The 21,241-nt window shown below is 43.5% G+C and overlaps 1 protein-coding gene across 4 annotated transcripts in view; it reads left to right on the forward strand.

The window, feature by feature from the left end:
• LOC126259967 (serine/arginine repetitive matrix protein 2-like) overlaps positions 1 to 21,241 on the forward strand; it is a 400,597-nt gene that overhangs the window by 133,802 nt on the left and 245,554 nt on the right. For all 4 annotated transcript variants that reach the window (XR_007546580.1, XR_007546579.1, XM_049957081.1 and 1 more), the window contains exon 4: positions 6,395 to 6,479. Coding sequence is in view for 2 of the 4 variants with exons in the window: in XM_049957081.1 (XP_049813038.1) it covers positions 6,395 to 6,479 (85 nt within the window). In the remaining 2 variants the exon portion in view is untranslated. The remainder of the gene's footprint in view (positions 1 to 6,394; positions 6,480 to 21,241) is intronic.

Below are 21,241 nucleotides of genomic sequence, written 5' to 3' on the forward strand. Positions count from 1 at the left end.
AATTTTCTTACAAAAAAATTTTCAAAAAAATCCTTAATATTTTCTGCTTGTAAACAATTATTACTTAACCACAAAATGGGGCAAAAATATGAAGACTGGTTTATCGCAGAAAACACTCAGAATCAAGCACAGAATGACCATCTTCCAACTTCGTGCAACCAAATAGTGCAAGCACTGTGCATGCTGAAATTCAAACTCCTCTCGTGTTGGAGCCACAGATAAACCATCCATGAAAGTTCTGTGGTATGTTTTTATTGGCTGTATTGCCATCGGACACACGGAAATATTGTATTTTAACTTTTTATGCAAGTTTTTGGCCTCTTGCCACTTCTTTGACTCACTCAACAGTCTAGCAGTTGATTAGCACGAGGTTTTCACTGTTCAACACTGTTGTTATGGGCCAAGTACAAAAGAGATATTGAAGCTTAAATGTTGAGTGGCCGATGGGCACTGAACAGAGTGGTTAAGTATTGAACTGGAATTATTTTTGTCATCAGAAATTTAGTTCGTCTAAGGCGAATATGTTGTTAGCATTTATAAAGTGCTAAATACCCGAGATTTTAACTACTCATGACAGCTTTTAGCTAAAATTGTTTTTGAGAAACTCAATAAATTTTTCACTGAATATCGTTTTAATTTTGTCCTCATTTCGTATGGAAACCTGCTATGCTTTTCCAGTCAGTCTCTCTTTTGGAAGTAGGCTAAAATCTATATCTACTAAGTCAACTGAATGCAGTTTTTACAGATGCCTTCTTAACAAATGAATAAGTAATGTGTTTATCTTTTATAATTTATCTAGTATTTTGTCTTTTATGATTTATCTAGTATCACAAAATCAAACTGAATTTCATTCATAAAATCATGTAATAATAGTAGTAATGCTTATGGTCAAACATAACATTGAATAATGTAAAACAGTTAAAAAATTTTAAAGCTAACATACTTTTATCTGAAAAAAACATAAATAATATTTGTTAATGGAAAACACTTGCCTTTTTCACAGCAGTTCAATATGTAAATAGGGATATCACAAAATTTCAGTAGTATAACAATAAACCTCCACAAATACTGATACTACTGGTAGCATAACAGTGAATACATACTTCAATGCTACCGTGTAGAACACCTTTACTACATTTATGATCTAATGCTATAAGACGCTTACATCACAAAGTAGTATAAAATCTGTATATGCAGACATATGTAAAGCTGTGTGTGTGTGTGTGTGTGTGTGTGTGTGTGTGTGTGTGTGTGTGTGTGTGTGTGTGTGTGGTGGGTCCACCACCTCCTCCCAAACCCAAACCCCTGGATGGATTGTCAAAATTCCCAGCTTCCATGGGAGCAGACATATGGGCAAAAAACATGGGATCAGTCTCTGATGTGTATGCTGCCCTGTATGACAGGCATATTGTGTGGGAGTAGTAGCAGTCTGCCTTATCGACGTGCTTTGTAGGGCAACCTATTTGTCAGGGCCAAGGAACAGTTCTCAGGGGGCCCCACCCCTTCATGACAAAGGCTTCAAAGCATGACATGTGGAGGAGGCAAAGATGTTGTTGAAAGACACGTGAGGTATGAGCGGCGGTAACTTGAAATTAGCAGAGGTTGAGGCCTGGCGGATAACGAGGTTTGGCGATTTCATAGGGATGAACTAAGAGGTTACGAAGGTTAGGTGGATGGCGGAAAGACACTCTTGGTGGAGTGGGGAGGATTTCATGAAGGATGGATCTCATTTCAGGGCGGGATTTGAGGAAGTCGTATGCCTGCTGGAGAGCCACATTCAGAGTCTGGTCCAGTCCCGTAAAGTATCCTGTCACAAGTGGGGCACTTTTGGGGTTCTTCTGTGGGAGGTTCTGGGCTTGAGGAGATGAGGAAGTGGCTCTGGTTATTTGCTTTTGTACCAGGTGGGGAGGGTAGTTGCGGGATGCGAAAGCTGTTTTCAGGTTGTTGGTGTAATGGTTCAGGGATTCCGGACTGGAGCAGATTCGTTTGCCACGAACACCTAGGCTGTAGGGAAGGGACCGTTTGATGTGGAATGGGTGGCAGCTGTCATAATGGAGGTACTGTTGCTTGTTGGTGGGTTTGATGTGGACAGACGTGTGAAGCTGGCCATTGGACAGGTGGAGGTCAACGTCAAGGAAAGTGGCATGGGATTTGGAGTAGGACCAGGTGAATCTGATGGAACCAAAGGAGTTGAGGTTGGAGAGGAAATTCTGGAGTTCTTGTTCACTGTGAGTCCAGATCATGAAGATGTCATCAATAAATCTGTACCAAACTTTGGGTTGGCAGGCCTGGGCAACCAAGAAGGCTTCCTCTAAGCGACCCATGAATAGGTTGGCGTACGAGGGGGCCATCCTGGTGCCCATGGCTGTTCCCTTTAATTGTTGGTATGTCTGGTCTTCGAAAGTGAAGAAGTTGTGGGTCAGGATGAAGCTGGCTAAGGTAATGAGGAAAGAGGTTTTAGGTAGGGTGGCAGGTGATCGGCGTGAAAGGAAATGCTCCATCGCAGCGAGGCCCTGGATGTGCGGAATATTTGTGTATAAGGAGGTGGCATCAATGGTTACAAGGATGGTTTCCGGAGGTAACAGACTGTGTAGGGATTCCAGGCATTCGAGAAAGTGGTTGGTGTCTTTGATGAAGGATGGGAGACTGCATGTAATAGGTTGAAGGTGTTGATCTACGTAGGCTGAGATACGTTCGGTGGGGGCTTGGTAGCCAGCTACAATGGGACGGCCGGGATGATTGGGTTTGTGAATTTTAGGAAGAAGGTAGAAGGTAGGGGTGCGGGGTGTCGGTGGGTTCAGGAGGTTGATGGAGTCAGGTGAAAGGTTTTGTAGGGGGCCTAAGGTTCTGAGGATTCCTTGAAGCTCCGCCTGGACATCAGGAATGGGATTACCTTGGCAAACTTTGTATGTAGTGTTGTCTGAAAGCTGACGCAGTACCTCAGCCACATACTCCCGACGATCAAGTACCACGGTCGTGGAACCCTTGTCCGCCGGAAGAATGACGATGGATCGGTCAGCCTTCAGATCACGGATAGCCTGGACTTCAGCAGTGGTGATGTTGGGAGTAGGATTGAGGTTTTTTAAGAAGGATTGTGAGGCAAGGCTGGAAGTCAGAAATTCCTGGAAGGTTTGGAGAGGGTGATTTTGAGGAAGAGGAGGTGGGTCCCGCTGTGACGGAGGACGGAACTGTTCCAGGCTGGGTTCAATTTGGATAGTGTCTTGGGGAGTTGGACCATTAGGAGTAGGATTAGGATCATTTTTCTTCGTGGCAAAGTGATATTTCCAGCAGAGAGTACGGGTGTAGGACAGTAAATCTTTGACAAGGGCTGTTTGGTTGAATCTGGGAGTGGGGCTGAAGGTGAGGCCTTTGGATAGGACAGAGGTTTCGGATTGGGAGAGAGGTTTGGAGGAAAGGTTAACTACTGAATTAGGGTGTTGTGATTCCAGATTGTGTTGTTTGGAATTTTGAGGTTTTGGGGGGAGTGGAGCTGGAAGTGGGAGATTGAGTAGATGGGAGAGACTGGGCCTGTGTGCAATGAGAGGAGGTTGAGGTTTGCTGGAAAGGTTGTGAAGGGTGAGTGAGTTGCCTTTCCGGAGATGGGAAACCAGGAGATTGGATAGTTTTTTGAGGTGGAGGGTGGCATGCTGTTCCAATTTGCGATTGGCCTGTAGGAGGAAGCTCTGAACAGCCGGTGTGGATGTGGGAGAGGAAAGATTGAGGACTTTTATTAAGGATAGGAGTTGACGGGTGTGTTCATTGGCTGAGTTGATGTGTAGGTGAAGGATTAGGTGGGTGAGGGCAATGGATTGTTAAGTTTGGAACTGGTATAGGGACTGATGGAAAGAAGGATTACAGCCAGAGATGGGAACTTTAAGCGTGAGGCCTTTGGGGGTAATGCCAAATGTCAGACAAGCCTGAGAAAATAGAATATGGGAGTGTAATCTGGCTAGGGCGAAGGCATGTTTGCGGAGGGAATGTAAATAAAACTTAATGGGGTCGTTAAGGGGATGTTGTGAGGGTGACATGGTATTAGAAGGTGGAAAGTGTATATATATATATATATATATATATATATATATATATATATATATATATATATATGAAAGATGATGAGACTTACCAAACAAAAGCGCTGGCAGGTCGATAGACACACAAACAAACACAAATATACACACAAAATTCAAGCTTTCGCAACAAACTGTTGCCTCATCAGGAAAGAGGGAAGGAGAGGGAAAGACGAAAGGATGTGGGTTTTAAGGGAGAGGGTAAGGAGTCATTCCAATCCCGGGAGCGGAAAGACTTCCACGTGGAATGTTTCCCTATATATATATATATATATATATACCAAACAAAAGCGCTGGCAGGTCGATAGACACACATTTTTTCCACGTGGAATGTTTCCCTCTGTTATATATATATATATATATATATATATATGGTTATAATAGAGGGAAACATTTCCACGTAGGAAAAATATATCTAAAAACAACACACACATGGTTCACATGGTTCTGAGCACTATGGGACTTAACTTCTAAGGTCATCAGTCCCCTAGAACTTAGAACTACTTAAACCTAACTAACCTAAGGACATCACACACATCCATGCCCGAGGCAGGATTCGAACCTGTGACCGTAGCGGCCACGCGGTTCCAGACTGTAGCGCCTTTAACCGCTTGGCCACACTGGCCGGCGTTAAAAACAAAGATGATGTGACTTACCAAATGAAAGTGCTTTCAGGTCGAAAGACAAACAAACAAACAAACACAAACATACACACAAAATTCAAGCTTTCGCAACAAACTGTTGCCTCATCAGGAAAGAGGGAAGGAGAGGGAAAACCCACATCCTTTCATCTTTCCCTCTCCTTCCCTCCTTCCCTCTTTCCTGATGAGGCAACAGTTTGTTGCGAAAGCTTGAATTTTGTGTGTATGTTTGTGTTTGTTTGTGTGTCTTTACAAAAGTGCTGGCAGGTCGATAGACACACAAACATACACACAAAATTCAAGCTTTCGCAACCAACGGTTGCTTCGTCAGGAAAGAAGCAACCGTTGGTTGTGAAAGCTTGAATTTTGTGTTTATGTTTGTGTTTGTTTGTGTGTCTATCGATATGCCAGTGCTTTCGTTTGGTAAGTCATCTTTGGTGGGTGGGGAGGAAGAGATGGACAAGTGCGGGAGGATAAAGTGCTCAGAGAGAAATGGGGAGGAAGAAGTGGGCACAGAGGGGGACGGTGGAGGAGACGTGCGCAATATATGTGTAGAATATTTATGCAGGCAAAGCCATGGGGGGAAAAGGCTAGTGTGTATAAAATATAGCATGTTTTTGTATATGTCCGCATCTCCTACCAAACCACTGGAATGGCTTTAACCAAATTTGGTTCACAAACAGCGAACTTCACAGGTGTCAGCATTGTGAGGGTTTGAACCTCTTAGCTCCCATAGGAGCAGAGGTACAAGAAGAAAGTGGTTTTTCAGTCCCTGACAGGTAGTCTGCCCTTCACAACAGTTTATTGTGTGGGGAAAGTATTAGTCTGCCTTATCAACTTGCTTTGCACGGCAGCCTACACATCACGGGGAAGAAAATGAAGTGATGATCAGGGGAGTGAGGGAGGAGTAGAAGAAAATGGGGAGGGAGGGAGGGATGGAGAGAGAGGGTGGGATGGGTTGAAGTGGGGGGGGGGGAGGGATAGTCAGAAGGGGGGAGTTGGGGATGGTGACAGCAAGGGGGAGTAGGGGATGGACAGGGAGAGGACAGAGTAGATGTGTGCAGTATACATATGGAACAATTCCGCAGGGAAAAGGCTAGTGTGTGTGTGTGTGTGTGTGTGTGTGTGTGTGTGTGTGTGTGTGTTTGTTTTGTTTTCAGGTGTGTAGTATAATCATTTGATATTGGGACTTTCTGTACACTTTGCAAGAGTTTTATTTGAAATATGGTTACAGCTTTCAGATTCAGTTTTTCCCCGGTGTCAGATGTAACAAATTATAAATCTTGACTTTCATAGCACTTTTTGTGTGTTTGAGACATTGATTGTTTGAAGATGAGGTTCTGTTACTCTTTTTTTCTCTTCATTTTAAAATTTCTTTTATCACTGCATTCTTGTATTTGGACCATTTAACAATGTTATGTGGAAATTTCTGCTTGCAGTTAATGTATTTGCATGTTATGTTTCTTGTAATATTGCCTGTTTGTTTCATTATTTGCTGCTGTGCTCTTCCCTTTTTATGGTAATTCTGCATCAGTAACTAAATGTTTGTTGTACAGTTTTGTTCCATGTTTACATTTACCTTTAGGAAGTACCGTGTTTACATTTACCTTTAAGAAGATGAACTGTGCAACCTAGAACCTATTAGTTTTTCTGGTGTTTACTAACTTATTTCTTGTCTTATTACAGGGTTTGATGTCTTTGAAGCAGAAGCAGTTGCCTGAGCCACCCAAGTTATTAAGTATAGAATTTCCTAGTATTCCACGTAATGCAGGTAAGTTGACGCACAATTTGATTTGAAAATTTTTTTGCTTTGTTAAATTGTTTATTCTATCAACTTAACATTGAAATATCAAACAGTGGAAAATCCAGGATGGATTAATGACAGTATCATTGAAATATGAAACAGTGGAAAATCCAGGATGGAATAATGAAGTGTCATAACAAGGATAGATTGCTACTCACCATATTGTGAAGATGTTGAATCGCAGACAGTCACAACAAAAAGTCTGCTAAAAAAGTAATCTTTCAGCCAAAACGTCATCTTCTGTGTTTGTGGTTTCTACTTCAGAAGGAAGCCCTTTGGTTGAAAGCTTACTTGTTTAGGAGTCTTTTTGTTGTACCTGTATGTGACTGAACATCTCCACTACATGGTGAGAAGCAGTCAGTCCTTTTTATAATATTGCCATTAACAGTGAAATACGGCGTATCATATATTGAACGTATATTTTTACATAGTTTTTTGCTTTAATTTAAACATTTATTTCAAGAATCTGTATAATCTAACAGTTGAAATTAATGTAAAACTAGGGTATGGGTATGAAATGATGTGTGTGACATGTGTTAAATCAGTATAGCAATTTGGAAGAGATGTGAGATCATTTTGCTATTTATAAACCAAAACCAACTGAAGTGATTGAGAGTAAAAGTTAGATGAGAAGCCTATCGGAGCTGAATATGATTTTTGCCTGCAAAGGTATGCAACTAGTGTGAAATACTGATAAACCATTTGGAATAGCTCCTTAAATTTATAAACTTTAGACATAATGAAATACATATGAAATGTATGAAAAAAGCAGAGAAGGTCCAAAATGAAACTTCAGAAAAAGATAAAGATCTCACACTTTCAAGGCATATCATTATTGAGTTCCCTTTCACCAAGTCTTACTGTGTTGTCCTACATCCACATCTTGTTAAATTGTCACTCACTCACTAGAGTTCAATTGTTTCCAACCCATTCATCTCTTTCGCTTGATGAAAAATTTTGTAGCCCCCAAACTAGCATATTTTTCATGTTTGATCAGTCTATTCATCTTCAGCTTCCTGGTAAGTAGAAATAAGACTTTTTGTACAAGAAAAGAAATATTAAGGAGTTCAGAAAAATAAACATAGTTAATAATAGTGCTTCATTATTTTGCAGCATAGCATTTCCCTAAACTCTTATCTTACGAGGAATTAAATTTGTGGCTAGTTACAGGGGAAGAAAGGACGGAAAGAAGCTGGTCACACATGTTTGAAACATAAAGCACTCAGTAGAAATAAAAATCATAGAAATAGTTTTTGCAGTATCCAACACTCGTTATTGACAGTGTTTGTGTTCTAAGAGAAGATAAAATTGAACAACGTTGCCTGTCCAAGGTTAACCTTTTGACTGCCATGGGCGTGTATACATGTCCTCCTACGCTGTTCCCCGGGGAGTTGCGGACGTGTATACATGTGCCACTTGGATTTTCCTACAATGCTATGGTCATGTAAAGGCATCCTGAGCTGCCAACCTCTCACTGCTGTGAACGAATTACTTCCATATCCCGATGAATACAAAAGTTTTGAGCATTTATCTTAAAACACATATGCCTCATTGTGTGCTATCATTTACAGAAAACCTCGTTTTGATATCTTGAAATGTTTATGAGATATAATGATTGTTTTGACCCATGGTTCGCGATGTGCAAGGACGTATGAATGGGCTCGTCACATGCAACCGTTCTTTGGATATAAAACCCAATAACTCGAGAAAGAAATGAGATATCCTTCTGCTCACAATTTTAAATAAAATTTCAATATCTTATCTACATTCATCCATTGCAATGTATGAGCTAAAATCAGCCATATGCAATACATTTTTATCTCTGCAAACTCTTTAAAATTTCATGCAATGTTTGACTTAATTCAATGCAGTGCACTTAGTATGATGGATAACGAAAAGAAATTCAGTTATTCATTCATTGATTGAATGTACCAGACTGTAAGATGTGCAAAAATAAATTTTTTTTCGCGTAATAGTTTTCAGAAAACCAGATGAGAAGTATTTCGTATCAGCCAAAACGCCATTTCCCAGCACAGGCACCAGCATTTGGCGAGCAGTACAGATTCAGCGTGGAATGTAAAGAGCTTATCTCTAGCAGCAAAAGGGTTAATTGGATTTTCAAAGCATCAAATACACTGGAATATTACAGAATGTAGTTGGACATCAAGTCCAGAAATATTAAATGAAACTGTAAGCTGTATAATGATTCAACAGCTGCATACTTGCATAATTACATACCACCAGTCAGTGGTTACAGGTTGCTTTTTAAAATTTTGTACACATTGCACACTTCACTTTTCATAAAGTGATATTGCAGAGATAATAACCTGAAAAATCTTTTTTTCCAATGTCCTATATCACAAGGATACACCTAGAGAAAAATAAATTTCAACATATTAAAGGTGAGAGTATTAAAATCCTAATGGTAAACTGCCGAAGCATTCGCAACAGAGTTTGAAGCACTCATGAAAGGCAGGGAAGTGGACCTAATGGTAGGTACAGAAAGCTGGTTGAAACCGGAAATTTACAGCAGTGACATTTTTTTTGTGTGGGGGGGATTTAAGTGTGTATTGAAAGGATAGGCAAATGGGGGTGGTGTAGTTGCCACAGTAGACAATAAACTCAAATCCACTAAGATAGAAATTGAAGCTGCATGTGAGACTGTTTGGGCAAGACTCGGTATCAGAGGTGGGCATAAAATTATAATTGGATACTTCTATTGCCCACCAGACCCATCTCCTGATGTAACCTAAAACTTCAGAGAAAACCTCAGTTCACTTGTATGTATGTTCCCCTATCCTACTGTAATCATTGGTTGTCTTTAATCACCCAACAATTAATTGGTAAAATTAAGTTTTGTGTGTGTGTGTGTGTGTGTGTGTGTGTGTGTGTGTTTTGGGGGGGGGGGGGGGGGTTGGTATGATAAGACAACCTGTGAAACTTCACTAAATGCCTTCTCTGAAAATTATCTAGAACATACATTAGGAACCCCACTCGTGATGGAAATATATTGGATCGTCTGTATATGTGTGGATGGATATGTCTGTGTGTGCGAGTGTATACCCGTCCTTTTTTCCCCCTAAGGTCTTTCCGCTCCCGGGATTGGAATGACTCCTTAGCCTCTCCATTAAAACCCACATCCTTTCGTCTTTCCCTCTCCTTCCCTCTTTCCTGTTGTGTGTATGTTTGTGTTTGTTTGTGTGTCTGTCGACCTGCCAGCACTTTCATTTGGTAAGTCACATCATCTTTGTTTTTAGATATATTTTTCCTATGTGGAATGTTTCCCTCTATTATAACTATATATTCAGTAAAGTAGATAAAAAAATCAGTAGTGTCATATCTCACTGAGGAACTCGAAACATTCAGCACAGAACAGGAGCATGTAGAGGAATGGCTCAAGTTCAAAAGAATAGTTGACCACACAATGTGTACCCAGTAGAACAGTTCATAATGGGAGGGAAGCTGTATGGCATACAGTCACTGTACAGAAACTTCTAAAGAAACAGAGATTACTGCATAATATATGTCAAACAAAGCGTAGGGCCATAAATAGAGAGATGCTGTGTGAAACATTTGTGCTGTCAAGATGGCAGTGTGTGATACCTTCAATGACTTTCCTAGCAAAGTATTGTCAAATGATCTTCCACGGAACCCAAGAAAATTCTGGTCATATGTCTGGTACCGCACGCCGCGGAATTTGAATCCGCGCCAGACGTCATGGACGTCGAAAACCCCTAGAGGTCTCTGAACCATCGCGCCATAAGCTGTGGCGGCTTGCGCCTCCTGGCCCGCTTTTAGTCTGAGGACGCCACAGTGGAACACACGGTTCCAGTGGCCAATAGCAGCGGCCCCGATAGAGTAATTAAGCGCCTGCCTCTCTCTCAGCCAGCCAGTCTAATATCGCGTACGTCTGTGGACACATTGTCTCGTGTTAGACAGCTTACTTACTTTCTTGTTCTGTGTACGAGTGGACGTGTTTGTTAGGTTTCCTTCTGGCTCTGTTGTTCGAGCTTGTTGTTGTTTGTTCTGTCCTTTGTTGATCGTGTCCGTCCTCTCCTGTTGTGTTGTTGTTTGCGGGCCTCTCCGTGGGTCCCGCCGTGCTTTCTGTCATTTCAACCCCACGACCGTTGTGGTCGCAGTTACAACATTTTGGCGACGAGGTAAACGGTGGTCGTTTTTGGTATGGAGGCGAAGTTGGTCTGTCTGCTGGAGCAACAGCAGCAGCTCATGCAGCAGCAGCAACAGCTCCAGTCAGACATCTTACAAAAGTCGCTGCAGTTGCTAATGGACAAAGTCGATGCCTGGGACACGTTACCACAACAGCTTCAGAGTCCTCTAGTGTCTGATGCTTTCCCACGTCCTCCCTCGTTTCCACCCTTTAATGACGCTAAAGAGGACTGGGAAACCTACTTACATCGGCTGAAACGACATTTTACGGCTTTTCAAGTCATGGACAACTCCTTGCAGCGGTCGTTGTTTTTGTCTTGGGCCTCTCTGGACACGTTCCTTCTTCTCCGCAAGTTGGCACCATTGCCCGATCCTGTGGCTCTCTCTTTCCAGGAGATCTGCCTTTTGCTGACAAACTATTATTCCCAACGCTACGATGTGGGCGCCTCTCGGCTGGAGTTCCACCAGTACCATAAACAGCCTGGTCAGTCGTATCGTTCCTGGGTCACGGACTTGAAGGGTCTCAGCCATCGATGAGATTTTACGTGCACCAATCACCTTTGTCAGGTTTCATATGCGGACTCCCTGATCTGGGATGTGGTGGTTCAGCTGGCTCCTGATCCTGAGGTCCGTACTGCGGCGTTAAAACTCGACAACCCCGCCTTGGAAGAGGTTCTCTGCATTGCCCACTCTTTTGAAATTGCTCAAGTGGCTAACGAGTGTCTTATGGCACAACCGCAGGTGGCAGCAATCTCAGCGTCATGGCAGGTTCCGCCCTTGTGACATTGACGTGGTCCGGCCGACAGAGGCCAGCACTGTCGGGTCTCCTCGTTGTCCGACGTCTCTACAGCATCAGCACCTTCGGTCGCTCCTTGTCACCGGCCGCATGGCCCATTTGCATCTTGCCCATTGTGCTTTACTGCCCATTCGCAGGCTGCTTGTTCCCACTCTGGAAAACGTGCACGCTGTGTAACAAGGAGGGCCACATCCGATTGGTTTGTCGTAGTCGCTCGACTCGCTCCAGTCCTGCCCCACCTGGGCCTCAAGATACCGTCCATGCTCTGCAATCGGTCGTCCCACAGGATGACCCATCAGTGTGGAAGCTTTTCCTCGCACTCTGCATTTTCACAGAGGATGTCAGTTTTCAGGTCGGCATTGGGGCCACCGTCTCCCTGATTAATATGGCGATATGCCCAGCTGGGCTCTCCTGCGTTATTGCCTCCCTCTCACTGTTTGGTCGCCTATGGAGATGGTTCCATTCCCCTTCGTGGGCAGTTCATCGTCCAGGCAACGTACAAGCGTGTTCCCCGGCTCCTTACCCTCTTTGTCATTGACCATCCATCGGCTTCGAATATTTTTGGCCTGGATGCATTTCAACTGTTTGGCTTTTCAATTTCTGACGAAGTTAAGGTCGTTTCCACGGCTGTTCCCTTTCAGGACTTGGACGATGTGTTCTCCGCTTTTGCGTCGTTGTTTGCACCGGATCTCGAATGTGCTTCCGGCTTTCAGGCGCACAGCACCCTACGGCCGGATGCACAGCCTTGCTTTTTCTGGGCTCGGCTCCTTCTGGTGGCCTTAAGACCTGCGGTCAAGCAGGGACTTAATTGGCTCCAGGCCACTGGCGTGCTGGAGCTTGTAACTTACAGTGCATGGGCGACACCACTGGTGGTCATACAGAAACCCAATGGGTCCCTTCGTCTGTGTGGGGATTTTGGCGCTACAGTCAATGCTCAGTCCCTCGTTGTCACTTACCCCATTCCTTGACAGGAAGACCTTCTTGCCAAGCTTGCCGGGGGAGAGTATTTTTCCAAGATCGACCTGGCTGAGGCATACTACCAGTTGCCCTTGGATGCCGAATCTCAGAACATCATGGTTATCAACACGCCTTTTGAATTGTATAAATACAAGCACCTTCCCTTTTGTGTATCTTCGTTGCCGGCCATTTTCCAGCAATTCCTGGAGCAGCTTACCCAGCCTAACCCTGCCTGTGTGAATTATCTGGATGACATCTTGGTCACCGTGCATTCCGGCCAGGAACATTTGCAAAACCTTAGTGCCTTATTTCACGCTCTGTAGTCTGCTGGTCTACGCTGTCGGCTGGACAAGTATTGTTTTTTTCAACAGGAAGTGAAATACTTAGGCCACTGGCTTAGCAAAGATGGCATTTGCCCTTCGGGTTGTAATGTCGCGGCCATTGAGGCCCTTCCTCGTCCCTAGGACTTATCTGAACTGCAGGTGTTTTTGGGCAAGGTTACTTATTACTTAAAGTTCTTGACTTAGGCTGCCTCTGTTGCTCAACCCCTCAATCACTTGCGTCGCAAAGGGATACCTTTTGTTTGGACTCCTGCCTGTGACCAGGCTTTACTCCGTTTAAAGGTAATGCTGAAGTCCGCCCCTTGCCTTACTCCCGTCTCTCCGGACTGTCCCTTCGTTGTGGCAGTTGATGCATCGGCATACGGCATTGGGGCTGTCCTCACGCACTGGGATGCCGATGGCTCCGAACAGCCCATCGCTTATGCCTCTAAGACAGAGGTTCCCAAACTTTTGTTTGTCACGCCCCCCCCCCCCCACCCTTTTGCTGAAAAGAAAACTTCCTTTGCCCCCCCCCCCTAAAAAAATAGAGATTTTTATTAATTATCAAGAAACTTTAAAAATTTGTGGTTCTGACATCATGTAACATGGTGGGCTGTTAATGTATCGAGTCACAGTTATTACATCATCAGTCTAGTCGAGTGATTGTAAGCCACTCCTAAAGTAAAGAAAGTCCTTGGTAAACAAGGAAAAATATTTGCAACCTTTGCAGATTAGTGGATGCGGGCCATTATTTTAAGTTGAGTATAGCTTATTACTTTCACTCATTATCAAAAATAGTCACGGTGTTAACAAACATCACTGATTTGTACGCCTATAGCGCTCCCCATTGTCATTGCGCATAGGTTGGCATTTATGTCAATGATGACAGTTACCGAACAGCGACAAATGCCCAGTTCTCAGAACCAGACAAAAAATAAAAAATAAGTTTTACGAAATAATTTTGCAGACTACACAGAACTTTAAAAAATATGAGTAAAATAACTTATAACTTCCTTACCTTGATTACATTCCCTTGCTGCACACCATTTCTTCACCAGTATACGATTTTGGGACTACTCTTCGCTTGCCATATCTAAGATAAGCTTTCGCTGTCTTCATCCAGAAGAAATACTATTATTAGTTAAAATAACATACCACACGTAACATCAGAATCCATAAGGATCACACGCAGTATTTATATTTAAGTCAGATTCACTATGTTTATTTTATATTGTTTCTTCGAAATAGTTTTTTATAATTTTACAGTATTACCTACATATAAGGATAGTTAGGAGAAAAATAACAAGTTCTCTTATAATGTGACGTATTTATTACAAAAATATTATTTCCACACACATATGGCAAGAAACAAACAAATAAATCAATGTGAAGGATGAGCTTGCATATTTTTTACAAGATTTTGAATTCTTGGCTATATAGTAGAAACTGCGCAACGTAAATCATTGGCAATGCTGAGTTTGCTTCTAAGCTTATTTTTTTGTCGCCACTACCGCTCAAAATGCTCTTTCGCACAAATAAGTGCTCGAAAATGGTAAATACAGTTTCAGTGCTTGTTCTGCTGTGCTGGGATACACCGTGAGATATTTCACCCAAAATAAAGGCTTATCCATCTTCTCAAAGTTATACTTCGCTGCAGAATCATTTTTTAATTCTAAGACTTCCTCTTGTAGTCTTGTCTGGCAACACATCCACGTCAACGTGAAATGGATCCGCCGCTAACCTATAATAAATTTTATCATCACAGCTGTTAGGGAAGTATCGTTCGAATTCATCAATGAGGTGCTGCAAATGGTTCGATATTTTACTCTTAGTATCAGTATCCTTAAAATCGTTGTGAAATCAGGCGTCTTTCAGGATTCCAAACAATCTCGGAAAGTAGGAATAATTGCAGGCTAAAATTTTACGTTTCCATAGTTGCAACTTATCAGTAAACGCTTTGGTGGCATCCCGATGAAAAATTATGTTTGACTCTCCACCTTGTAATTTCAAATTCAATGTGTTTAAAGATCCAAAAATATCTGACAGATAAGCCAATGCAACATGAATACCGGGCTTTCTAAATTCCACATACAATTCAGTTTGTTGGTTATTTTCCAAAAACTGCATCACTTCATCTCGAAGTTCAAATAATCTTCCTAGCATATTTCCTTTTGAGAGCCAGCGTACTTCTGTATGAAATAAAAGTGTTTTATACTCTGCTCCCAAGTCTTCACAAAGAGCCGTAAATAACCTGGAATTTAACGCACTCTTTTTAGTATGATTCACGATTTTGATGCACAATTTCAATACATCATTGAGTTCCTTTGGAATGCCAATGCTTGACGGTGTATTACACAGTGGATAGCAGTAACACACTTTTTTTTTCCTCTCTGACCATCTGCACGAATCCTGAGCGACATCCAAGCATTGATGGGACGCCGTCTGTGTATACGCCTATCAGTTTCTGCCATGATAACTCAGTTTTACAGAAGAATTCAGAGACGACTGCCATTATATGAAATGCTTTTGAAGTTGACTTTAACTCTGTAGAAAACAGCAACTCTTCTTTAACTGCTTCATTTTCTATATAGCGAACGAAAGCTAGCAGTTGGCAACAATTCACGTCGGTTATCTCGTCTAAATGTATTGCGAAAAACTGCGATTGTTTGACGGCCGTAAGTAATTGATTTTGTATGTCTTCGGCCATATCATCAATCCGACATTACACATTATTGTCAGAAAGCGGTATTTGTGAAAATTTTTGTTTACTTTCTGACCCAAGAACAATATCAGCAGCTTTCAACCAACAGGGTTTGACTAGTGTCTCTCCGATAATGACTTTTCTTGGTCCTTGAAATAAGCAGCGATAACTCATACGAGGCTTCCAGTACTTTTTCTGATGTCTGAGCGAAGGATCCAGCAGTGTCCAACTTCATCCGTTTCAAACTATCACATTTTGCAGCAAAAAATTCCTTTGGCTTCTCTTTCAAGACAAGAAGGTCTCATGGAATCATTCCTCCACCCGCGCCTCCCTTGCAACATCATCACACCCCCCCAGGGGGGCGCGCCCACCAGTTTGGGAACCTCTGCTCTAAGACGTTGACGGAACTACTCCCAGATTGAAAAGGAGGCCCTGACGATCGTGTTCGCCGTCCAAAAATTTCACACCTATCTCTATGGGGTAAAGTTCACCCTCCTGACAGACCATAAACCCTTGGTTACACTTTTGGGACCCCACTCTCACCTTCCAGAGCGGCCGACGGCTCAATGTCTCCAGTGCTGGGCATTGTTTTTATGTAATTGCGCTTACACCATCCGGTATAAGCCCACCGACCACCATGCTAATGCGGACGCTTTGTCACGCCTCCCAGAAGGCCCCGATCCTGCCTTTGACCAACAGGAGGTCCTCTGCTTTCACATTGATTCTGCCCGCCGGGATGCGTTGGACGGTCTGCCTCGTATGGCTGCTCACATTGCTGCGGCTACCCGCCATGACCCTGTCTTGCGGCAGGTTCTCAACTACGTGGTCCACAGGTGGCCGTCCTATGTTACTCGTTGGATGCAGTCCGATTTCAGACCCTGGCGCCACCTGTCCCACAGGCTCTCCGTGGTCGATGATGTCCTTCTGTTGGCCACGGAGTCAGATGCCCACCAGGTGGTCGTCCCTCCGGAATTGCGGCTTCGGGTGCTCAGTTTGTTACACTGAAGGCACTGGGTTATGTCCCGTATGAAAGTTTTGACTCGCCAGCATGTGTATTGGCCCAGCATCGATGGCAATATTGAGTGCCTTGTCCGTGGGTGCAATGTCTGTGCGCGTCACCAGGCAAGCCCCCCTCAGTCGTTTGCACCCTGGCTTGTGCCTCGATGGCCCTAGGATCGCATCCATATCGATTTTGCGGGCCTGTTTTTGGGATCCATGTGGTTACTCATCGTTGATGCCTACTCCAAATACCCATATGTTGTCCGCATGGCATCCACCACTGCGGAGGCTACACTCACGGCCCTGGCCCAGGTTCTCGCCATTGAGGGCCTGCCACACACGTTGGTCTCCAATAATGGTCCACAATTCATGGTGTCCTCCTTCCACTACTTCTGTCAGGCCAACGGTATCAAACATATCCGCAGCCCCCCTTTCCACCCTTCGTCCAATGGCACAGCAGAGAGGCTTGTCCGCACTTTTAAACACCAGTTGACTAAGGTGGTCGACACATCTCCAACCATGTCGGCCCTCACCCTGTTTTTGAGCACTTATCGCACTACGCCAATTGATGGATGCAGTCTGGCAGAGCTCCTTCATGAGCGACAGCCACGGACCCTGCTCCATTTGCTGATGCCATCCTCCTCCCGCCCCCACTCCCGGCCCTCGCAGCAGTATGCCCCTGGCATGGCCGTGTGGGCCCGTGAGTATGGGCGACACCCGCCACGGTCGTCGAGGCCCATGGGCGGTGTGTGACGTCGCTGCAGAAGTCGAAAGGGTTGGAGTGCCGCCATCATAATCAGCTCCGCCCTCATGCTGCCATGGGACTCTCGCTGCCGCCTCTTTCCCTATCTCCTTCAGGTACGGTCGTGGTCCTGGAGTCACCGTCCCTGCCCCCGGTTGCCGTCTCCCTGCGGGCCTGACGCTGGCCCTCTCCGCCTCTGGATGGATCGTTGGCTCCCTCCCCCGCCCTGGACTCTGGATCGGCTATCATGGATACCTCGGGTGTCCCTTCCTCCGCACCAATTACAGTTGATGTGCCCAGTTCCTCTTCCCATTGCCGCCCACCTCGGCACCGTCCGCGGCATTTCTGCCCCTATACGCGAGTTTCATGGGGGAGGGATCTGGTACCGCGCGCTGCGGGAATTGAATCTGTGCCATACGTCATGGACGTCAAAGACTCCTAGAGATCTCTGCACCTTCGCACCGTAAGCTGTGGCGGCGCGTGCCTCCTGGCCTGCTTTTAGTGTGAGGGCACCACAGTGGAACACGTGGTTCCAGCGGCCAATAGCGGCGCACCCGATAGAGTACTTAAGTGCCTGCCTCTCTCTCAGCCAGCCAGTCTAATATCGCATACGTCTGTGGGCACATCGCCTCGCATTAGGCAGCTTACTTTCTTTCTTGTTCTGTGTACGAGTGGACGTGTTTGTTACGTTTCCTTGTGACTCCATTGTTCGATCTTGTTGTTGTTCGTTCTGTCCTTCCTTGGTCGTGTCCATCCTCTCCCGTTGTGCTGTTGTTCGCGAGCCTTTCCACGGGTCCCGCTGCGCTTTCCACCATTTCAACGCCGCGACCGTCCCAGTCGCAGTTACAACAATATGTAAACGCTTTTAGTGGCACCAAAGTTAGTGTCCAGTCTGTAAATGAGACAGGAACTAAAATTGAGGGTAGCAAGACAAAAACTGAAATACTTAACCTCATTTTCAAATGTTCCTTTGCAAAAGAAAACCCAGGAGAACTCCCCTAATTTAATTCTCGTACCACTGAAAAACTGAATGAAAGAAGTTTTTGTGTCAGTGGTGCTGAGAAACAGCTGAATTCGTTAAAACTGAACAAATCCCCAGGGCCCAATGGAATCCCTGTCGGATTATATACTGAATTTGCAGCTGAGTTAGCCCCCCCCCCCCCCACCACCACCACTAATATAATCCATCATAGATCCCTTGAACAAAAAAACGTGTCCAGTTCTTTGGAAAAGGTACAGGTCACATCTGTTTACAAGAAGGGTAGTAGAAGTGATCCACAAAATTACTGTTTAGTATCCTTGATATCCAGTTTGTTGTAGAATCTTAGAACATATTCTGAGCTCAAGAAGGTATCCTGAACAGAATGACGTCCTCCATGCCATCCAGCATGGATTTCAAAAACATCGATTATGTGAAACTCAACTTGCACTCGCACATAACATACTGAAAGCTTGGGATCAAGGCAACCAGTTAGATGCTGTATTTCTTCATTTCCGAAAAGCATTTGACTCAGTACCACACCTACGCTTATTGTCAAAAGTACGATCATATGGAGTATGAAGTGAAATTTGTGACTTGATTGAGGACTTTTTGGGAGGGAGGATGCAGCATGTTATCTTGGATGGAGAGTCATTGTCATATTTGCATTAATATTCAGTCAGATCTTGATAAGATTTCAAAGTGGTGCAGAGATTGGTAACTTGCTGTAAATGTTCAAAAATGTAAAATTGTGCACCTCACAAAGCGAAAAAAAAGAAAAAAAAATAGTATCCTATGACTATAATATCAATGAGTCACTGTTATAATCAGCCAACTTATACAACTATCTAGGTGTAACACACTGTAAGGTAAGAAATGGAATAATCATAGAGGCTGTTGTGGGTAAAGCAGGTGGTAGACTTCAGTTTATTGGTAGAATTTTGGGGAAGCACAATCAGTCTACAAAGGAGATTGTTTACAAATCTCATGTGTGATGAGTTCTAAAATATTGCTCAAGTGTGTGGGACCCGTACCAGATAGGACTCTTTATCAGTGCTCTGCCAGAAGGCAGGTTTTCACATGCCAGTTCCCCAGGCTGTCCGGTCTCCAGCCATCCTCTTGAGATCTGCATAATTTCCTCTTCCCTTTATGTCATCTATCATCTTGTATCTCCTTCTTCCTCTCAGTCTTCTCCCACAAACCAATCCTTCGAAAGCATCTACTAGCAAGCACTCCCTTCTTAATGAATGTCCCAACCAGTTCTTTTTCCTTTCAGCAGACATCTTCTCTCACCAACCCTTCCCAATATTCTTTCATTACTCACTCTTTCCATCCAGCTTATTCTCTCCATTCTCCTCCACATCCACATCTCATATGCTTATAACATTTTTTCATCCTCTCGTCTCAGCGTCCATGTTTCTGCCCCTTATAGTGCCACACGCCAGACAAAATATTTGCCAAGCCTTTTCCTTAGTCCTTTATCTAATTTGCCACATAAGAGTCTCCTCTTTCTGTTGAATGCCTCCTTTGCTATGGCAATTCGAGTTTTCACCTTCTGGTGACATCTCAAATCTTCAGTTATTGTGCTTCCAATATATTTAAATGCGCTTACTTGGCTAATCGTAGTGTGTCCTATTTTAATATTGGACAGTCTGCGTCTTGTACTGATGACCATACTCTTTGTTTTTGCTGTGCTTATTTGCATCCCATATTCCACACAAGCTTCATTCAGATCTTTGAGCATGTTATTCACTGTCCGCTCACTTTCTGCTTCTAATACCCTGTCGTCAGGAAATCTTATACATTCTGTTCTCCTTCCACCAATACATATTCCTCTTTTCCCATCTAAGCGTTTCACAATAATCTCTTCAAGGTATATGTTAAACAACAGTGGGGAAAGGAAACAGCCTTGTCTAACACCTCGTCCAATGCTACCTACTTGTGACATTTCATTTCCAATTCTTATCCTTACTTTCTGGTGTAAATATAGATTCTGTATCAATCGTCTCTCTTTCCAATCTACTCCTTTCCTCTTCAAAATATCCACTGAACTCTGTCAAAAGCTTTTTCTAATTACATAAAAACACCTAAGATTTATCTACCTTTTTCCATATAGTTTTCCCCTATAGTTCTTAACAGACCGACAGTATCTCTTGTGCCTTTACCTCTTCTAAATCTGAACTGCTCCTCTGCAATTCCTCTATCCAGCTTGCCATATAGCCTTCTATTCAACACTCTCAACAAGACTTAGGTGCATGAGAAATTAGACTGATGGTTCGGTGCACTTCACATTTTTTAGTGTTTCTCTTTTTCTCTGTTGGTATCATAACTGTTGCAAGGAAGTCCTCAGGCCATTCCCCTTTGTCATATATCTCATTACAGAGGTAGACTATTTCTTTTCTTGCCATGTTTCCCAGACCCTTCAACAGCTCTGCTGGCAAATCATCAATTCCACATGCCTTCCTATTCTTCATCTCCTTCAGCGCCTTTTCTACTTCTGGTTCCAAGATGGTAAATCCCTTTCCATCTTCCGGCACATATTGCTCCTCTTCAACCTTAATTTCGCTTTGCATTTCATCCCCCTTATACAGAAATTCAATATATTCTTGCCATCTGTTCAAAACCTCCTTGGATCTTCTGCTAGAGTACCATCCGCTCTTTCTATTTCCATGTTATTCCTCTTTCTTTTACATTCAAAAACTATCTCACTAGCCAGTCTATACATCATTTCATACTTTCCCTCTTTCTCCATTTTCTCTATTTCGTCGCATTTCTGTTTCATCAATTTTTCTCTTGCTTCTTCAGTTTCTCTTCTTAATTCATTATTCAGTTTCCTGTACCTCTTTTTGCCTTCTTCAGTTTCTACACTTTTCCACTTTCTCCGCTCTTCCATCTTTTTCAACATGTTTTCTGTTATCCATTCTTTCCTGGTGCTTTGGGATTTTCTAATTCCTAGTACTTCTTTGGCAGAGTCCATGAGTCCTTCCCTCATTGTTATCCATTTGTCATTAACACTACCTCTTTGCCATTTTTCCATAAATCTGTTCTCCAAATCTGATGCCTTTCCT

The sequence above is a fragment of the Schistocerca nitens genome, chromosome 5 (genome assembly GCF_023898315.1).
Source record: "Schistocerca nitens isolate TAMUIC-IGC-003100 chromosome 5, iqSchNite1.1, whole genome shotgun sequence".
Classification (NCBI taxonomy): Eukaryota; Metazoa; Arthropoda; class Insecta; order Orthoptera; family Acrididae; genus Schistocerca; species Schistocerca nitens.